The sequence below is a fragment of the Urtica dioica genome, chromosome 2, assembly GCF_054948205.1.
Source record: "Urtica dioica subsp. dioica isolate 48M chromosome 2, U.dioica_male_clone48M_v1_H2, whole genome shotgun sequence".
Lineage (NCBI taxonomy): Eukaryota > Viridiplantae > Streptophyta > Magnoliopsida > Rosales > Urticaceae > Urtica > Urtica dioica.
In genome coordinates this window covers 18,296,251-18,316,938 of record NC_142757.1, presented here as the reverse complement: position 1 = coordinate 18,316,938, position 20,688 = coordinate 18,296,251, and the positions used below count along the sequence as shown (strand labels likewise).

Sequence of the window (20,688 nt, the reverse complement as noted above, 5' to 3'; positions counted from 1 at the left end):
TTTTTTTCTTTTTTTTGGGTTTCAGAATTGAAAAAACACGCGTGAGGGAAGGGAAGGGAAGGGGGGTGAGTGGATGATTGATTTTGAAAAAAAAATTCATTTAAGGGTAATTTGGACATTTTACATGGTGAGATGCTTGGTTTTCCTAAGAGAACCAAAATATGGTTTGGTTTTCAAATCACATGTTATACTAAGATTGGTTTATCGAGTTTCCCTAATTAAATTACATTTTACTTCGCTTTCCTCTCTCTCCCGCACTTGTTGTCGCCCTCAACATGGCGGAAAGAGAGAGAGCGACACTGAGAATAACAAACCTCCCACAGACAACCACCGCCTCCGACTTTGAAGCCTTCCTCGAGTCCCACCTGGGCCCGGATTCCGTTTTCGCCGTCGAAATCCCCACCGACCGCCAGAACTGGAAGCCACGCTCCTACGCGCGCGTGCAGTTCACCTCCATCCCCATAAAACGCAAGGCGCTCGCGCTCATACCCACGCTCCGCTTCCTCCGCCACTACCTCGCAGTCTCTGACTCATGCGACGACGTCATTCCTCGGCCCATCAACCCTGACCTCGCCGCCGACGACGCGTTGCTTCACGCGGGGATCATGCTCGGGCGAGAGCGCGTGGGCATGATCCAGTCGTGGGACGTAGCTCGGGTTTGGGTCATGCCCGAGAGAAACCGGGTTGAGTTTTGGGTTTGGGTTGATGGCGAAGGGGAAGAAGAGGAGTGGTACAAGATTGAGGTCTCGTTTGACGATGTTATGGAGAGCATTGGGTTTTGTTTGGGCGGGAAAATGTATGCTCTTCTTCTCAAGGTACGAAAATTTACAACTTTCTGAGTTTGTTTTACTGAAATGTTCTAAAAAATGAAATTAAAATTTGAAAGTCGTTTTGTGATCATATGGAATGTATGCTCTTCTTATCAAGATACGAAAGTTGAGAACTTGGTTTTTAGTTTGTGTAAGTGATGCTGATTCATCTGTAACTAGAAAAAAATAAAATAAAACTCTGGTAGTTTAGTAGATCATCATGTGGTGCTCAAAATCAGTGAGGGTTTTGATTATATTATCTAGTGTTTTCCACTACTGTGAAAGTTCAGACCTTTGCTCGTTATTAATTTGTGTAGTTGATACTGATTAATGTATAAAAAAAAAAGGAAAGAAACAAGATTGGAACTTTAGTCATTAGGGGTGTTGATTGATGATGGGTTTTAGATGAAATGAGTCAAAGTTCGTTTGGGAGTTTATCAGATTATCATATGGGTGTTCAAAATTAGTGAAGTTAAGTCATAGTTATAGTCATTTGTATTTCATTACTTTGTTTCTTATAAAAATAAGAAATGTTTTTTTTTTCCTATATGTTACTGAGGCGGGGATTTTGCTCAATCTAGTTATGGTATGCCTTAATTATATAACAAAGTTAAGCTGGGAATATCAGTACAGAAATCGCTCTCTTGTTTTTTTTTAATTTTTTTTTTTAATGTTTTTCTCTGTCTATACGAAGAGTCTTACTGTTTTCTGTCAGCTAAAATACGGACCAAAGATCTATCGAAAATTTTCGGGACCCAATATAGCTTCGAAGTTCAGTTACGATCGTTACCACATTTGCAAGGAAGATTTCGATCATCTCTGGGTTCGTACGACAGATTTCTCTGCTTTGAAATCGATCGGATACGCAACGACATTCTGCTGGGAAATGAAGGAAGAATTTTTAGCAGCGGATGATGCGTTCAAAACCTTCCCGTTTTACAGAGAAGGCGAGGGGGATTTGATCTTGGAGAAAGCTTACAAGTACTGCTCGGTGTCCGACACAGTCCCGCTCCTAAAAATTCCACAAGATTCTAAATTACCGTACGAGATCATTTTTCAGCTTAATTCTCTTGTCCACGCCCAAAAGATTCCCTTCGCCGCGGTCAACTCCGATCTGATAGAGCTTTTTGAAAATCTGAGCCCCGACATCACGACCGCAGTCATTCAGGAGCTTCACAAGCTCAGCTCCACTTGTTACGATCCGATCTCATTAGTGAAGACTCTTTCGGAGATTGCGCGGGTGAAGAACAAAACTTTTCTCTCGGCACACGCGAGATTGATGAGCAGCAACGTGATGAGCTGCCACAGAGCGCTGGTGACCCCGTCGAAGATCTACTGCCTGGGTCCCGAGCTGGAAACCTCGAACTACGTCGTGAAGAACTTTGCCGAGCACGCGTCCGATTTCTTGAGGGTCACGTTTGTAGACGAGGATTGGGGGAAACTCCAACCGAACGCGGTGTCCACGATAGTTGAGCGGGCCGTGTTCAGGACGCCGCACCGGACGAAGATCTACGATCGGATTCTGACGATCCTCCATGACGGGATCGCAATTGGGCCCAAGAGGTACGAGTTTCTGGCGTTCTCGGCGAGCCAGCTCCGCTCGAATGCGGTCTGGATGTTTGCGTCGAACGAGAACGTCTCTGCCGGGGACATCCGAGAGTGGATGGGCTGCTTCAAAAAGATCCGGAGCATCTCGAAATGCGCTGCGAGGATGGGACAGCTGTTCAGCTCTTCCAGGCAAACCCTAACCGTCCCAGCTCGGGAGGTCGAGATCGTCCCGGATGTCGAGGTCGAAACCGACCGGGTGAAGTACTGCTTCTCGGACGGGATCGGGAAGATCTCGTCGTCGTTCGCCAAGCAAGTCGCCCAGAAGTGCGGGCTTAATTATACCCCTTCGGCGTTCCAAATCCGGTTGGGGGGCTACAAAGGTGTGATCGCCGTCGACCGCGGATCGTTCCGGAAACTCTCCCTCCGCAAGAGCATGCTCAAATTCGAGTCAGAGAATCGGATGCTCAACGTGACCAAGTGGTGCACTGCGATGCCGTGCTACCTGAACCGGGAGATCGTGACCCTGCTCTCCACTCTTGGGGTGACGGAGGAGGCGTTCTTGGACTTGGAGCGAGACCAGCTGGGTTTCCTCGGGAAGATGCTCGCGGAGAGAGAGTCCGCCCTGATGGTCCTCGAGAGCCTCAACGGGATCAAATCCTCGGACGTGTTGGTGAAGATGCTGAGACAGGGCTACGGGCCGGACTCGGAGCCCTATCTTTCCATGATGCTCCGATCGCTGTACGAGAACCAGCTCACCGATCTGAGGACTCGGTGCCGGGTTTTCGTTCCGAAGGGTCGGATTTTGCTCGGGTGTTTGGACGAAGGCGGGATTCTGGAGTACGGCCAGGTCTATGTCCGCTTGACCCCCACAACGGCGGAGCGGGAATTGGGGGACCAGAGCTTCTTTAGGAAGTTGGAGGACGGGACGTTGGTTTTGGTGGGAAAAGTGGTGGTCACGAAGAATCCCTGTCTTCATCCGGGCGATGTTCGGGTCCTGGAAGCCGTGTATGATTCCGAATTGGAGGAGAGAGGCTTGATCGACTGCCTCGTCTTTCCTCAAAAAGGCCATAGGTATTTACTCTTGTTCGTGCACATCATAATTTGCACTAGAATTATTTTTTTTTTCTAAAACTAATTTCACAACCGGATGTAGAAGTAAATCATGCATTTTCAAACAGACCCCTCTCGCATTCATAAAAGTATATTTGGCGCTAATAGCCCCTGAACTTTATGGTCATGCTATTTTGGTCCTCTTAACCTTTTTTTAAGCAGTATGGTCCCTAGTCTATTGATTTATTAGCTCTTTGGATTCTTTTCAGGAAAAAAATAATAATAATTTCTTAAAACAAAATCAACACGCAAAATAATTCAAAACATACATCAACTAAAGTAACTTTTTCATGATGTAAAACATTATAATTTTGATAAAATAATGCTCTAAAATCTAAAGTTGTATAACTTTTCTTTAGTGTTAATAGGGTCAAAATATAATTTAGTTAAACTATTTATGTATTTATTTTTTAAATATGTTTTAGTAGTTTAGGTGCTGAGACGTACTAAATCAATTGGATCAAAATGTTCCCAAAAAAAAATTGGTTAGGGACTAAATAGCCCAATTATAAACAGTTCAGGGACTATTTGCACCAAAAAGCCTTCATAAAAATATGTGGAAATAATGAAACACTGAATATTAGAGTTGCTTCTTGTAGTTTCTTCAGAATATCATCATTGCTAAGGTTAATGATTCTTTCCACAGACCTCACCCGAACGAATGTTCGGGTGGAGATCTCGACGGTGACGCGTTCTTCATAAGCTGGGACTCTACTCTTATCCCTCCTCGAACCGCACTGCCCATGGATTACACAGCTCGAAGACCTCGGATAATGGACCACGAAGTAACCTTAGAGGTAAGAAAAAAACAAAAATCTACAACCTCTTAAAAAAGAGATCTAAGTCTGTAAAAATGTGCAGGAGATTCACAAGTTCTTCGTGGACTACATGATCAACGACACGTTGGGCGGAATCTCGACGGCCCATCTGGTCCATGCCGACCGCGAACCCGACAAGGCTTTCAACGAGAAGTGCCTCGAGCTTGCAGACCTCCATTCCATGGCCGTCGACTTTGCCAAGACCGGAGCCCCCGCCGAGATGCCCTTGATCTTGAAGCCCAAGGAGTTCCCGGATTTCATGGAGCGTTTCGATCGTCCCTCCTACATCTCCGATGGAGCCCTCGGAAAGCTCTACCGAGCCACGTTCGAAGCCCAATGCTCGGACCCGGGCCAGAACCCAGTCGGCGTCTGGTCAGCCGAGGAGGCCTACGACGTGGAACTCGAGGCTGAGGGGTTCGAGGGACTCGTGGCGGCTGCGGAGAGCCACAGAGATGCGTACGCCGAGAAATTTTCCGGGATCATTAGCTACTACAGGGCCGAGAGCGAGGTTGAGATCTTGACGGGGAATTTCCGGAAGAAGGCGGCGTATTTGCAGCGCGACAATCGGAGGTACGGAGACATGAAGGACCGGATCACGTTGGCGTCGAAAAGCCTCCGGAGTGAGGCGCGAGAGTGGTTTGAAGAGTGCACCGGCGGCGACGATCAGCGGCGTCGAGGCTTGGCGTCGGCTTGGTACCACGTGACGTACCACCCGAGATTCCAGCATAAAAAATTGAATTATCTCAGCTTTCCGTGGATCAACGGCGACGTTTTGCTCGAGATTAAGACTCTGAACAGCAGGAGACAAGAAAAGCTGATGACAAGTTTACAACGTTAACTTATGCCAAACGGGCCGAAGGAGACACAAATGGTGTGGGCCTGAAATGGCCCAGTCTTCAAGGATAACGTCAAATTAGGGAATATGGGCTGATTGTGCATGGGATAATTATTTCACAGGGATTATTCCTATTATATGACTATTCCTATTCTTTGACCTTCACAATGATTTGGCTCAAAATCAAATAAGTCCAATTTAATCTTAAACTATGATTACAGGAATTGAGCTATTAGTTATATCTTTCATATCGTGTTTCTTTTTATTAGATAAATATTAATAAAATTAAAACCCTTTATTTATTTTTATTACATATAATATTTATTTTTATAAAAAATTGAAACCGTCCAAAATAATTGTCTCTTCTTCTTTGTTTACCTTCTCTCTCTCTCTCTCTCTCTCTCTCTCTCTCTCTCTCGTTCTTCTCCATTTCTTCGGCTTCTTCCTGTCCCTTTTCTTCTTCATCACTTCGTCTTCTTCATCTCTCTCTTCTTCTCCATCGTGCCTTTCTTTTGGTCTTCTCCATATCTTCTTATTCTTCCTCTCTCTCTCTCTCTCTCTCGGTGACCGAAACCCTAAAACGAAGATCAAAACCCAAAATGACGAACACTCAGACCAAAACCCTAAAACGAGACCCATTTTGACGAAAACTCAAACCCAAATACTGGACCCAATCCCAAATCCTAAGAAGAAATCCCCGGCCAAGAAACCCAAACTCTCGTTGGAAAAAATCGCCCCCCGGTGCGTAAAAGTCTTCGCGTGTCCCATCCCAGCGTCGATGGGTCAAATCCGAGCATTGCGAAGAAGAAAGAGGAACACGCCAATCTCAAACTCGCCGAAGTCTCCAGCCAAGTGACCGAAGATAGATACCAATGTCGTATCCGAAATCGATTCTATGGATGATTTCGTCGTAAAAAATCCATCGACTAAGCCCAATCCCAAAAAGTCCTCCGGTAAAATACAAAAGGTTAGTGATTGATTTTGATGTTGATTTTAATGTTGAAGAATTTGTTGATGTTGATTATAGTTTTATATCTCGGTTGTTGAAGAATCTGTTGATTTTGGTGTTGAAGAATTTGTTGATGTTGATGTTAGTTTTATATCTTGGTGTTGATTTTGTTGTTCAAGAAAAACCATGATTTTGGTATGAAAAGTCTTTTGATTTGTATTTTGAAGTATCTGTTGATGTTGTTAGTTACTATGGGTTTGGTGTTGCCGGGTTCGTTGACATTAGCTAGTTTATTGACATCGATGTCAATAAACTATCTGGTTTATTGACATTGATGTCAATAAACCGGAAGGTTTAACATTGTTACTTCAACGTTTTGATCCAACGGCCGAAATTTAAAAAAAAATTATCGAGACTAACGGGATCACCGTATCCCGTTAGTCCCCTCAACGGGAATCCCGTCCCGTCCCGGTCCCGTTACTGTTCCTAACGGTAGCGGGGATCCCGTCCCGTCCCGCTACCGTTAGGCCACGTTTACTCCTACTTACTTGAGAATTTATCAGCTTAGGTCCCAGCAATTCCCATCATACAATATATGTCCTGCTCGGGATCCCTTAATGATATCTGCACGACACATGTCTTATTGGAGCCAGACATGAGGGTGCACAATCTCCTTTCTAATCTCCATGTGGTACCACCACGAAGGATAACAGGTACCTGCTAACATGGGGTATATGTCGGAGGCGATACCATTCCATGTCTTCTCTGTAATTTGCTTGACATGATAGACTGCTTAGTTCGGGTTCAATCCCGATCTTAACATACATTATTTTCGCTTATTAACTCGTGAATTATAAGATCTCAGGATGTGACTCCCAAAGATCCTAACATAAACATCCTCGTTTTTTAATACGAGTCTTAACCATAGTCTTTCATAACCTAGTTCACTAGGACTAGATCTCCTGGGGGAGGCTAACTAAACACGTAACAAAGGCTTGGGTTCCTAGTATCTCTAGCCATTTCTGTCAGTCGAACTAATTCCATTTCCAATTCGTTAGTGGCTAAAATCCCTGAATCTTGATAGTGATTTAACTTTTGGCTAAACTTATTCTTACTTACTAGAAAGCACGTAAAGATGCACGTACAATATATATGTGTATATATATATATAGATATATATAATATTTCTTGATATTGTAGGTGCCTAAAATCCACTTATCCAGATAACGATTCTTTCGAATCCTGAAATCTTCTTTTCCAGCAAAAAGGTTTCTTCTTAACTTCACGTATTACCTAGTCCCCATAAGCTCTTCCTGCTCGTTGCTAATCCTTATAGCAATCTGGACTTATCTATAGAAGAGAAAGATCAAACATCGAGTGTACTTAGTATCTCATCCGTCGATACACTAATGTACATACTCTTACTAAAAAGAAAGCTCATACGGAACGTATTCAAAATGTCTTCCTAGTTACGTTACTCCGAGCGTCTCAAGCACGAGCAACAAAGAATACACGAAGACAGAACAAAGATACATAAAAGAATCGAAGCCTAAAAAATAAAAGTCTTGACTTCGCTTTTCCTCTGATATAAGCTAAAGAAACGTCCCATACTATTCGACTATCTATTCTTTTGTTTGGGCCAAACCCATTGCCTAGAATAGATTCCCAAGGATTGAAACTAAAAGAAAGAACATATAAAGAAATTCTCACAAAAAAACTAACATAGTTTTAAAGGGTTCAAGGTTCTTAACTCGCTAATCGTTTAACCCTATCATTTTATTATCTTATTAGTTAGTGGCCGAAGCCTTATTCGGTTGTCTTGTCTAATTGAGAGTTTCTCTTGGTTTTATGATTAAATGATTAAACATAAACAATTATTCTACTAGGCACCATTCCCCTTTTGGCACCTCAAACCTAAATTCCACTTACCCGAAATCGTTCGTTGGAGAACTCGATGAATTCCGGAGTCTCTTTGCTTTACTCGCTTCTCGAGACCTTAGCACCTCCTGAAGCATCAAGAGAAGAGTGAGATCGAGATCCACTCTTTCTTGAATTCTTTAACCTCTGGCTTCGATGCGTACGGTAATCGGCTCTTGCTCGTCCCAATTCGATCTGTATCAAACTTCTTTTCGTGAAATCCAACTCCTCGGCGCTCTCTCTCTGGTTCCCCGGCGTCCTCTCTCGATCGACGCTCGTCTCTAGCTCGCGGCGGTCGTTTCTCCTCGGCCGGAGCACGTGCAGTGGCTATGGGTCGCGTGAGAAGGCTGAGCGAGGAAGAAGAGGGAAGAAGATGGAGGAGATTGATGATGGTGGTGGTTGATTCTTGTTGTTGTTTGTTCTTGTTGGATTTTTTTTTCTTGCAGGTTGGCTCACGGGAAGAAGAAGGAAGAAGAAGAAGTGGGTAGAAGTCTGGAGAAGATGAGGAGAGAGAGATAGAGAAAGAGAGAGAGATTTTCAGATTTATATAGGCCCAAACTTTTCACAATTACGCTTTTTGCCCAAAAATCACTTTTTATGACATTTAAGTCCTTCAACTTCTGTTACAATTAGGTCCTTTTTCACATAATTTTCAATTAAATCCATAATTGAATACAAGATAATTATGTGATTAAATCCGGCTTTTACTTGTTTAAACATGATTAATTTAAATACAATTAAGATTTTTCTCGGAATTTATTCTCGTCCTTGAGAATAATTTATTTCAAATTACTCTCAAAGTCTTTCCTCGAAAATATTCTCTTGATTGTGAGGTACTCGATAAATCCTTCATTTATTCAGAGATTTTCATCTCCTTAACATAATTTAAATTAATTCAATATGTTTACCGGAACACAACTTCGTTTAAGATTTTAATTGTAACAAAGGAAACTCTTTTATTTTATCCGAAATTTACGAAGAGAGTGTTACAAAATTTCATACTTTACAGCCAAGATGAAATTTATTTTTTCAAAATCTGACGTGTACAAAAGTCGGGATGAGGTTGATTTCCATAGTTCGTCGGATTACGGCGATTCCTTTTGAACTGATTCCTTGTGTCTGAAATAGTCAGTGGTGCGGCACCACGGTCAGAGGGGTAGGAGCAGAAACTGCCACATCTCCACGCCAAGTGTCAATTCTCAACGCCCTTTGAACTGCAGTGGCGTAGGTTCTAGGCCCAGTGTCTCCGCTCTCCACCAGCTTCACGAGTTCAACGTTCAAACCGTGCATAAACTTCATCTTCCGTGCTTGATCATTCAGAACCACGGACAGAGAAAACTTTGCTAGCTCGTCAAAATTCGCAACATATTCCGCTACACACATCTTCCCTTGGCGTAGATTCATGAACTCCCAAATCTTGCCGGCTGTGCTTGCCTCGCTCAGGTATTTCTCGTGAAAGAGATTGATGAAGTGTACCCATGTCATTGGCATCACATCCTCCGACATGACAGTTACCTCCCACCAGCTTCGAGCCTCAGAAGTCATCATATAGATCGCGCAAGCTATGCGCTCCTTGTCGGACAATTGCATGTAGCTGACGATCTGCTGGATCCTCTTTATCCAATTCTTAGCCGTTACAAGATCAGGACCTCCTTCGAACACTGGTGGCTTCTGCTTTCGGAATCGTTCGTACATTGACTCTCCTACAACAGGGGCTCTCAGGAATACAGTAGTTTAGCTCCTCCGCTCTCACTATCGGTAAGGCTGGAAGAGGTTCTTGAGGGTTCTCGACAGCTAGATGAGGATCTGGTTGAACCTGCCGATCCATTCGCTAAAGCAGCAATGCCATCAAACGGTTCTATCTCTCCGTTTGTTCATCCCTTTGCTACGCTTCTCTAGCCTGTCGTTCCAACGATTGCTCTATCCTTGCGATACGAGTGTCAAGACTTTCCCCTTCCTCTGCAATTACTCCCAGATTCTGAAGGGATCTCATAACAATAACCAGGTCAGAAATTAAACGACGCCAGAAAGCTCAAGATAGCATAACATATACTTCAACGAATCCAAAGAGGAAACACAGCATACCGACACATTCACACCCTCATACTCCTAGTAACCAAAAAAATGTCACACATGTAGACACTCAGACCGTAAACAAGACACTCAGTCGACTAATAGATCTCACAGTCTACATAAACGACTAAACCTGTGGCTCTGATACCAAAAACTCTGTCACGACCCGCAGGACACCCGTCGCCCTCATATCGCGACCTTTCCCGTAATACTTTAATAATCCATTATATTTCCAACCGAAAGTGGAAAGAAAACATTTCAAACATACTTTACATACATGTTTTATCAAACAAACAGTGGAAATAAAAATTAATTTATATATAAGGAATAACAAGGGTTCCTAGAGCTAGTCCGCTAAAAAACGGTAAAATTTTTCGCTTCTAAAAGAGTTACAAAAATGCGGACTACCCTAGCTTGCTATTCGTAAGCACGGGCCCATAATCGTGCTAACCGAGTTTCAAAACGTAAAAAGAGTTTCGGGCCGATTATCTAAACGTTATTATATTATAAAAGTTCTTTCAAAAGCAATATAAAAACTTTCACGAGCATACAAGCTCGGTTTTCAAAAACCGATATCCATTCCCAAAAGACATTTTCTATGGCACAGGTCGTCATGAGATCTACCTCGACTAGTGTTGAAATTGATCTAGGGTTAAGAAAAGATTTAACGCTTCGAGCAAGCGGCGAAAAATAAAAATTTTATTTTAAACAAGTAAAACGATTTTACTAACCTACACAAAGAGCAAGCACATGTTATTATTAAAACTATGTAAAAGCGATTACACGTTTACTAACACCTTTATGAAGCTTGATCGTTGAGAAGCTTGTAGAGGTTGAAACGCTCGTCTCCCCACAAAGCTCTTCTTTCTTCGTTCTTCGGGAACTCGAGTAACCACGAAAGTTTCTAACACATAAATCACTCGGGATAAGAAGGAATTAGTGTCTGGGCACTTTTAAACATGACGACTCAAGAACAAGTCTTAGAGTCGAAGAGCTAAAATAAACGCTAGGTCAAATGTGGACCTAGGTGCCAAAACAAAAACGAAAGGAGCTAGAGAGAGAGAGGAAGATGGGCGGCCAAGTCTAGAGAGAGAAGCTCTCTATCTCTAAAACATTGGGATGAGAAAACAATGAGAATGAGGGCCCTATTTATAGGAGAGGAATTGCATTCAACAAGGTAGTTTCCTCTTCTATAGAATATCACATATTCATGAGCAAATATTGCCCTTCATCCTCTTTAAGTCACACGACCATGTAGTCTTCTAGAAGACCATGGATTTGTTTCCTCTTTTGTTTTGCTTCTCCCTTGCCTTGTATTGCCGCCCATATCATTTCTTCATGGAGGAAATTTGTTTCCTCTTTTTCTTTTGACAAGTATCTTCATACATCAATTCACAAAATAATATCCCTTTTCTCTCTTGTTTGGATGGCCAAGGGGCTTCTAGAAGGAACTTCTAGATGTTTCTTCATTTGTTCATGACAACATAAGAAAAGCCCACTAATAATTTTCAAGTAAAATTCCATGAAATGAAATTAATCCTCAAGGCCCAAATATATTGAAATGGCCGTGTGGAATTTGTCATCATATAACAAGGTCAAAAAATTTATTGACATTCATTTCGTCCTATGTCCAAAAAGACAAAAATACCCTTTAGACAATTTTCGTAAAACTTGTCTCGTTCTTGTTTTGACTTAGCTTCTAGTTTAACTATTCCTACTCGATATGACTTGTGACAGTGACCCCATCAATCCAAATGAACAACGCTTGAGCTAACATACTTGGACTCAAAAGTTAACAAACCTTTTCCAAGTTTAGCTTAATGTCAATTGACTCCACTAAAGAGTTGACACTGAGAATCTCTCGGTTTAAATGAATTTATTTTCTAGTCAAGAATTCAACTTAATTGTGAAGAGTGGATCCACTGAATATTATCTATGTTTACCCTTCATGAATATCATTAGCTAGTCGGGATTTACAAACTTACCATTTTACCCTTCTAGCTATTATTTCCTCAGCTCATTTGTCATTTGTGAATAAGTTAGAAACAATGTATTGATGAGGAGCTAACAAGTCATATCGATTCATCCAAAAGAGTCATGACTCAATTTGGACACTGGCCAGTTCATTTATTCACATTTCAAGGAACAAAGCATGAGGTGATATACATTGCATTTCAGCAATCTTGTACATGAATTCCATATCTATGAGATCTTCACAAAGTTACGCATGACATCTTCATTACTTAGTACTTCACCAATAGGTCCTATTCAGAATCACATAGTGAATCCAAACTCTGACTTTCTCAAATGAGAATACGTAAGCTATGAAATGACATGTCTCATTTCAGGATTGAGGTAAGCATGATGCAATTCATACGTAGTGACTTTGAGACATAAGAGGTTATATGGTTTGTTCTTATTATGTCTCTAGAAATGCACTGGTCAATTCAGTACCTTGATAAGATACCTAGAAGAACTATAGAGTCTCCAACTCTCAATGTCCCATAACCAGACATCATAGATTCTCCTAACAATATGCAGTGTTAAGCAAACCATGAAGAGTTTGTTCATGCAAATCTACATTTGTCTCTTCATATGTTGTTAGGTTTGTTTAAGGACTAAAGACTATAGATTATCATAAAGCTTCAAGCAGACAAGGAAAAATGAATGAATGTTTCAACTTTTATTAAATATTCAGCAGTTACAAGCAAGAGTGTTCGTGAGACTATATTATATCAAATGTACATAAATAGACAGTACTACTCTTCTTGTGGGCACCATTGACAACAACTAGCACTCCAGCTTCGCTTGAGCTTTTCCTTTATCTACAGGGAGAGGGATTTATGGGGTGAGTCACACCGACTCAGTAAGCAGGATATCTAACCTAGCACTACAAGAGATTCATGGATGCATATGACGAATGCAGATGACGAATACAGATGACAGCAGCTAACAGATCCAAAAAGATACAGAAGTTTAAGTCATTCAAGTAGCCTAGCAAAAGATTATTCAATAACATGAACATATACAGATTTAGAACTCAGTTCCAAAACAATTAATCACACAATCATATAGGAATCCGGCTAATAACCGTCTTTTTAGAAACTCATCCATCTCACTCATCCCGGCACCTTACATCAGTGGACTGGCCAATCAATACTTCAGTCTGCAGCCGTTCATAAGAGATGAGTAAACCATTTCGAGAACTCGAGCCTAGTCCTCAGAATGCCAAAGTTTTAACGTCTGGGACCCACTAGCACATGTAGGAGGGTCTTAATGCGCGCTTGGTAGAGGGGATCAAACCCTCACAAATCCCTGTTTGATTCAGGGTTCATATTCCCCTCAGGACAGGTAAGCCACCTATCAACTTACCTGAAGCCACCCATCGACTTCTCATTAAAGGACCTCTGGGGATGCCACCCGCTACATTGCTGACAAGGGTTCATTATGTTTTACAGGAGCTGACTACAGCCTACCTGCCTATCCTATTACCGGAGGAGATCTTATCGGGATAAAGCACTTCATTAACATTATTAGTTTCATTGTATGGCTCTTTATGGAGTTCAGAAGGAGTTGTCGACAGCTGTGAGGCTGGACCTTCTCCTAGAACAGTTCCTCTCGGGATTGAATCCGGAGGACACCGTCTTTCCTCCTCTTGTTGTCCTCTTCATCAGGACGAAGGGGTAAAACCTATTACAGAAGCTTAACATAGTTTTAAAGGGTTCAAGGTTCTTAAATCGCTAATCGTTTAACCCTATCATTTTATTATCTTATTAGTTAGTGGCCGAAGCCTTATTCGGTTGTCTTGTCTAATTGAGAGTTTCTCTGGGTTTTATGATTAAATGAATAAACATAAACAATTATTCTACTAGTCACCATTCCCCTTTTGGCACCTCAAACCTAAATCCCACTTACCCGGAATCGTTCGTTGAAGAACTCGATGAATTCCGGAGTCTCTTTGCTTTACACGCTTCTCGAGACCTTAGCACGTCCTGAAGCATCAAGAGAAGAGTGAGATCGAGATCCACTCTTTCTTGAATTCTTTAACCTCTGGCTTCGATGCTTACGGTAATCGGCTCTTGCTCGTCCCAATTCGATCTGTATCAAACTTCTTTTCGTGAAATCCAACTCCTCGGCGCTCTCTCTCTGGTTCTCCGGCGTCCTCTCTCGGTCGGCGCTCGTCTTTAGCTCGCGGCGGTCGTTTCTCCTCGGCCGGAGCGCGTGCGGTGGCTATGGGTCGCGTGAGAAGGCTGAGCGAGGAAAAAGAGGGAAGAAGATGGAGGAGATTGATGATGATGGTTGTTGATTCTTGTTGTTGTTTGTTCTTGTTGGATTTTTTTTTCTTGCAGGTTGGCTCACGGGAAGAAGAAGGAAGAAGAAGAAGTGGGTAGAAGTCTGGAGAAGATGAGGAGAGAGAGAGAGAGAGAGAGAGAGAGAGAGAGAGAGAGAGAGAGAGAGAGAGAGATTTTCTGATTTATATAGGCCCAAACTTTTCAAAATTACGCTTTTTGCCCAAAAATCACTTTTTCTGACATTTAAGTCCTTCAACTTCTGTTACAATTAGGTCCTTTTTCACATAATTTTCAATTAAATCCATAATTAAATACAAGATAATTCTATGATTAAATCCGGCTTTTACTTATTTAAACATGATTAATTTAAATACAATTAAGATTTTTCTCGGAATTTATTCTCGTCCTTGAGAATAATTTATTTCAAATTACTCTCAAAGTCTTTCCTCGAAAATATTCTCTTGATTGTGAGGTACTCGATAAATCCTTCATTTATTCAGAGATTTTCATCACATTAACATAATTTAAATTGATTCAACATGTTCACCGGAACACAACTTCGTTTAAGATTCTAATTGTAACAAAGGAATCTCTTTTATTTTATCCGAAATTTACGAAGAGAGTGATACAAAAGTTCCTACTTTACAGGCAAGAGGAAATTTTTTTTTTCAAAATCTGACGTGTACAAAAGTCGGGTCTCACACAGAGCCTCAATGTTAACATCAAAATAGTCATCTAGAATGTCTTCTTCTATTTCCTTATCGTGCATTTCACTTGCTTCATCCTCGTTACATTCTTTCTCTTCAATAGGCTGAACAGACAACACACTTCGACAATGGGATACGACACAACGATCGATTAGATAACACTCGACACCACGATCAAAGATATATAGCTCAACTTCAAGCTTGTTAATATGTTCACAGGAAGCCTTTCACGTATTCTTTCAGCAAAACAAGAGAATGTAACATTATTCACGTCGCCTAGTATCATTTTTTTTAAGTCTTTATTCGTTGAATTCCATTCATATGACTCTCCATCTTTCTTTCTCTATTCACCATTGTATTGGAAATAAACAACACTCTCCGCCATATCCTTCAATAACAAATATTATCACAAACTAGAATACATAAAATTACACTAACCGAGTAAAAAAATTCAAGAAGATCCAAGAATAATAAAAAAAAAATATGAATTGTGTTGTCGGTCGTTTTCGGAAAACCCGAGACACCAAGAAGGCACGTCGCTCAAAGGGCCGATGGTCAGGCCGGAGGTCCTGAAGAGCGGCAAGTCTTCAAGCCCTCGCCCAAACTCTTGACTCCTTGAGTCGAGCCTAGCCCCTCGAGTTGAGACTTGAGTCGGCTCCCCGAGTTGAGCCTCGCTCCTCGAGTTGAGACTTCATACAGTCTCCTCGAGTCGAGCTTCGCTCCTCGAGTTGAGCCTTGAGTCAGTTTCCTCGAGTCGAGCTTCGCTCCTCGAGTTGAGCCTTGAGTCAGTCTCCTCGAGTCGAGCTTTGCTCCTCGAGTCGAGTCACTCTCGTCAAGTGGAAACCTTCATATTTTGCGTGGGAAGAATGGTATTCGAAGACCCCTAAAGGCCCGCAAGAGTCCGGCAAGACGAGCCATTCGCCGCGCGCACAGCACGCTGCGCCGGCCAGCCGCGCAGCAAGCAGCGCGCCGCGCCAGCAAGGCAGCGCGTCGCGCCAGACAGGCGCGCGCCGCGCCAAGACGCGCCCGCGCCGCGCGCTCCATGCGCCGCGCATCCTGCGCCGCGTCCAGTGACCCGCGCGCCGCGCCAGATGACCCGCGCGCCGCGCGCGCCGTGCGCCTCCACTTGATGGCGCGCGCGTCCCTAGTCCCACATGGACGAAAAAGGGACCTTCTAAGGCCCTCAAACACCTATAAATACCCCATCTCATTGAGGGGAAAGCCATCCCATTATTTTCTCAAGGAACTTGAGACTTCTCTCTGCTTCTCTGGATGCCATCCTTGGCCTGAAGCAGATTCTCCTCGATTTCTCGTTCTCAGAGATTCTGAAGCGCTTTCCGGGGACTCCCGAGTGCCGCCTCTCTTGATCGAACGATTAATCTTGAGCCCACGAGTGCTCTAACGGTTTTCGACTGAAAATCGCCTACGTGTCTAGCACCCTAGACGCGTCCACCATTTCTGACAAGAAATCGCCTACGCGTCCGGCATTTCCAACTAGGAAATCGCCTACGCGTCCGGAATCTCCGCCACAACGAGGAACTCTTGACTTAGAGTCTTCCACGTCTCCAAAAGAGAGAAAACACACATTATCTCTCGCATACGCGATCTCCGAAGTTCTGAGACGTCGCCGAGGACTCCTCCGCGCCTCGTCTCCTTCGTTGAGCACACCTCTCCGCCAAGGCTCCGCGCCTCATACTGCGTCTCACACGCTTGAACTACGTTCTGACCTGATCCCACACACGGGTACGTAGGCAGCCGACAACCAAGGCACGGTCACTCCTCCTCCTCACCCCCTACCTCTCCCGAGAGGCGGGTTGATCAGAGAAAACCCTAGCTCGAGACTATCGAGTTCACACTCTTGGCCCGGGTGCGATCACTTGGTCCGGCCTTGGATCGAACCGCCCGAGGTTTTAAATAGTTGTTCATTTTCGTGCGACAACATTTTGGCGCTAGAAGGAGGGGACTTCCCGACCTATTCAGCCCGAAATCCCTTATGTTCATCTTCTTCTTTTCTTCTGCGAACTCAGCTTTCTCGAACTTGAGAAACGATGAGTAGCCAACCACCCGTACGTTCTGAGGGAGTGAACAACCCCGAAAACGTCACTGGGACCAAGAAATACTTCTTGCGCTCCCGAGCGCATGGTGACGAAGAGTCGCTCCACGAAGAGAGCTCGACCCGCTCACCATCTCCATCTCCAGATAGCAGGGACGACCGCATCATGGAGTTGGAGGAGAATATCCGCCAACTAAAGGCGAAGAACGCGAGGTACCACAGCCGACTGGCTGCGAAGCAACCCGCGCATGACACAATGAGCCCCAATGGGGATCCTGAGAACCTCAACGAGGAAATCCGTGACCGCGACCCTGATTACGAGGGTACTGGTGATTCGGAGGATATCGAGACTTCTCTCACAAAGGACGGGGAACACCCCGCCGTGTTTGAAGCCGGTCCTTCGAATCCCCTACCCCGGACAGGCGACGCGCCGACTGCTTCTCAAGAGGAAAATTCCCAACGTTCGGCCCTCGACCGACTAGGTCAAAGGGAGAATGTTACAGAGAGTCAGGGCACGCAGAGAGCGCGCCGTCGCAGACGAAGCCTGCGCCTCCGTACGACCAGCCCTGATCTTAGGGACCATCTCACCGCCCAACGCATTGAGCGTGGCGATGACCTAAGAGAGTGACTGAGCTCTCGGCCAAACATCCCCGTAGCAGCCCCAACTAACGGGAACCGCCGCACGGATCAAGGGTCAAATGAAAGACGACAGGTGACTCCTCCCGAACAGGGAGTTACTCCGACTACCGGTCTCGATATGATCACTATGATCCATAATCTTCGAAATGAAGTACGAGATCTCCGAGAACACGGAATAGGCGGAAGTGCCTATGGGGTCGTCGATGAGAATTCATCGCCTTTCACGGCTCAGATATTGGCCGAGGTGTGTACGGGAAATTTCAAACTCCCGAACCTCTCTCCCTATGATGGGAAAGCGGATCCCGCTTACCATATCCAACACTATGAAACCTGGATGACAATGCAGGGTGTCACTCCCGGCGCTATGTGCCAAGCTTTTAGTCTTACCCTCGCCGGACCCGGCTTCGAGTGATTCAAGAACTTAAGGCCGGGAAGCATCCGCTCGTTCAAAGACCTGAAGGACATGTTCCTAGCACAGTTCGCTACGTCTATGGTCCAAAAGAAGACCATGATGTACTTGTGGTCAATCAGGCAAGAGAATGGCGAGTCTCTTAGACGATACCTCGCCCGATTCACTGAAGAATCGAACAAGGTCGACCGCTTTGACGACAAAGACGCAATCACTGCCATCATTGAAGGCTTGCGCACAAGTGACTTCCTTAAGTCCATCGTCGGCCGTGTCCCTTCTACCATGGCCGAGTTAATGACTCGAGCCAAGACCTTCATGGGAGTCGAAGATTACCTCGATGGTCGCGAGGGCAATGATCAAAGCCCTCACCACCGAGACGAGCCTAGCAACGAGCAAGGCAGCTCCCGTAAAAGGCGAAACAGAGGAGGTCAGACTTTTAATAGCCGACCTCCGATGCCCCAGAAGCCGCGACTTACGGAAGACTTTAAGGGCTACTCGTCGTTCACACCGTTGAACACGACGCCGGATCAAATCCTGGCTTTGGCGCGTGACAAGTTCACTCCCCCGGCTCCAATGAGCAAAGACCCCGCGACTCGCGACCGGTCTAGATATAGCGAGTTCCATCAGGAATACGGTCACCTGACCTCCGAGTGCCACAGTCTTAAAAGGCAGATCGAGGCATTGATCCAACGGGGTGAGCTGAAAGAGTTCGTGTTACGCATGATTAGCGCTGCGGGCCCCACCACAAACAGACGACAGTCTGGCAAGGGAGGAGGAACAGCCGCTTCTGCCGACCGAACCACGGCTACCGCCGACGCCAATCCACAACTCCACGTTGTGACCACCATACTGGGCGGTCCACAAGATGGAGACTCAGCCCGACAACGGAAGAAATTCCTGAGGGCCGCGTCCCAAGAAGACGCTGCTATGCACGTCAACCTCACCTACGAGGAACCTCCGTCTGTACCTCACGAGACGATGTACTTCACCAACGAAGAGGCCAAGCGAGTTGTGCGTCCGCACAATGACGCGATTGTGCTCAAAGCCCAAGTGGCTAATAACTTGGTGAAAAGGGTTCTCATCGACAACGGCAGTGCTGCCGACATAATATTCAAGTCCACCTTAGAGCACATGAAGCTCGGGGGCCTACGCCCAACTCCGACCCAAACACCTTTATTCGGGTTCACTGGGGAGAGAGTCATGACCGAAGGCATCATCGATCTACCGGTCACCTTCGGAACTCCCGGAGGCATTGAAGTCGTTCACATGGTCCCATTCCTAGTGGTCGACCAAGAGTCCCCCTACAACGTAATCATTGGGCGACCCACGTTGAACCAGCTAAGGGCAATCACTTCAACATACCACCTACTGGTGAAGTTCCCTACCAAGGATGGAATCGGCATCATGGCTGGAGATCAATCCCAAGCCAAAATATGCTACATCCAGGGAATCGATGGAAAAACTGCTAAAAAGATGGTTAACACAATCTCCCAGCTCAGAGATAGCGTCGAGTCGACCAAGGTCCTCCGCGAAATCCACGAAGACCTCTGCATGACACTCAAGTGCAAGGCGCCGACGTCTTCATCCCAAACAGGGAGGGACCCCACAAAGTCTGCCAAGCCATACATGACGAGACACGCTACATTAAATACACGGACACCGATCCGTCGCCTGTGGAATGCGGAACACTTGAGAAAGTACTACCAGTAGCCAGCGCTTCCCCCCATTTTATTTCTTTGTTTTCCAACATTCAATAAGGCCTACGAGCCAATGTTTCAGGATTTCCTATTTTTGCGATATTAATAATGTTCGATGTTTTTCTTTCAAAATCCACTTTATCAAAGATTTTCAATCATCAAAGATTACACTTGTAAACCCAAAACTTGGGGGGCTAGAGACATAGGCAATGGTAAGTACGCTCAAAATCCTCAAGAAAGTACGCACGCTCCGTCAAAACAAAACACCCGAACATAAAACGGGAACAAGCGTGCACGTAAGATGCCTTAGTGGCGCGCCGTAAGACATCCCCGAGATGCAGGCTAAAGACGCCTCCGCGGCGCGCCGTAAGCCATCCCCGAGATGCAGGCTAAGACGCCTCCGCGGCGCGCCATAAGCCATCCCAGAGATGCAGGCTAAGACGCCTCCGCGGCGCGCCATAAGCCATCCCAGAGATGCCGGCTAAGACGCCTCCGCGGCGCGCCACAAGCCATCCCAGAGATGCAGGCTAAGACGCCTCCGCGGCGCGCCACAAGCCATCTCAGAGATGCAGGCTAAGACGCCTCCGCGGCGCGCCACAAGCCATCCCAGAGATGCAGGCTAAGACGCCTCCGCGGTGCGCCATAAGCCATCCCAGAGATGCAGGCTAAGACGCCTACATGGCGCACCTAAGACGCCTACATGGCGCACTTAAGACGCCTACATGGCGCACGTAAGACGCCTACATGGCGCAACCAAGTCGTCCCTCGCGACGCACCTAAGACGCCTACATGGCGCACTTAAGACGCCCACACGGCGCAACCAAGTCGTCCC

General features: G+C 45.0%; 2 protein-coding genes across 2 annotated transcripts; one reads left to right on the top strand and one right to left on the bottom strand.

The window, feature by feature from the left end:
* Positions 1-254: 254 nt before the first annotated feature.
* Positions 255-5,476, top strand: RDR2 (RNA-dependent RNA polymerase 2). The gene is made up of 4 exons (XM_089604007.1): positions 255-815; positions 1,525-3,428; positions 4,114-4,264; positions 4,329-5,476. Exons 1-4 carry the CDS (start codon positions 276-278, stop codon positions 5,121-5,123), a joined length of 3,390 nt encoding a protein of 1,129 aa, XP_089460133.1. The 5' UTR covers positions 255-275; the 3' UTR covers positions 5,124-5,476.
* A 3,638-nt stretch (positions 5,477-9,114) lies between these two features.
* LOC149404134 (uncharacterized) lies at positions 9,115-9,681 on the bottom strand. The gene has a single exon (XM_089607418.1). It carries the CDS (start codon positions 9,679-9,681, stop codon positions 9,115-9,117), a length of 567 nt encoding a protein of 188 aa, XP_089463544.1.
* Positions 9,682-20,688: the final 11,007 nt, after the last annotated feature.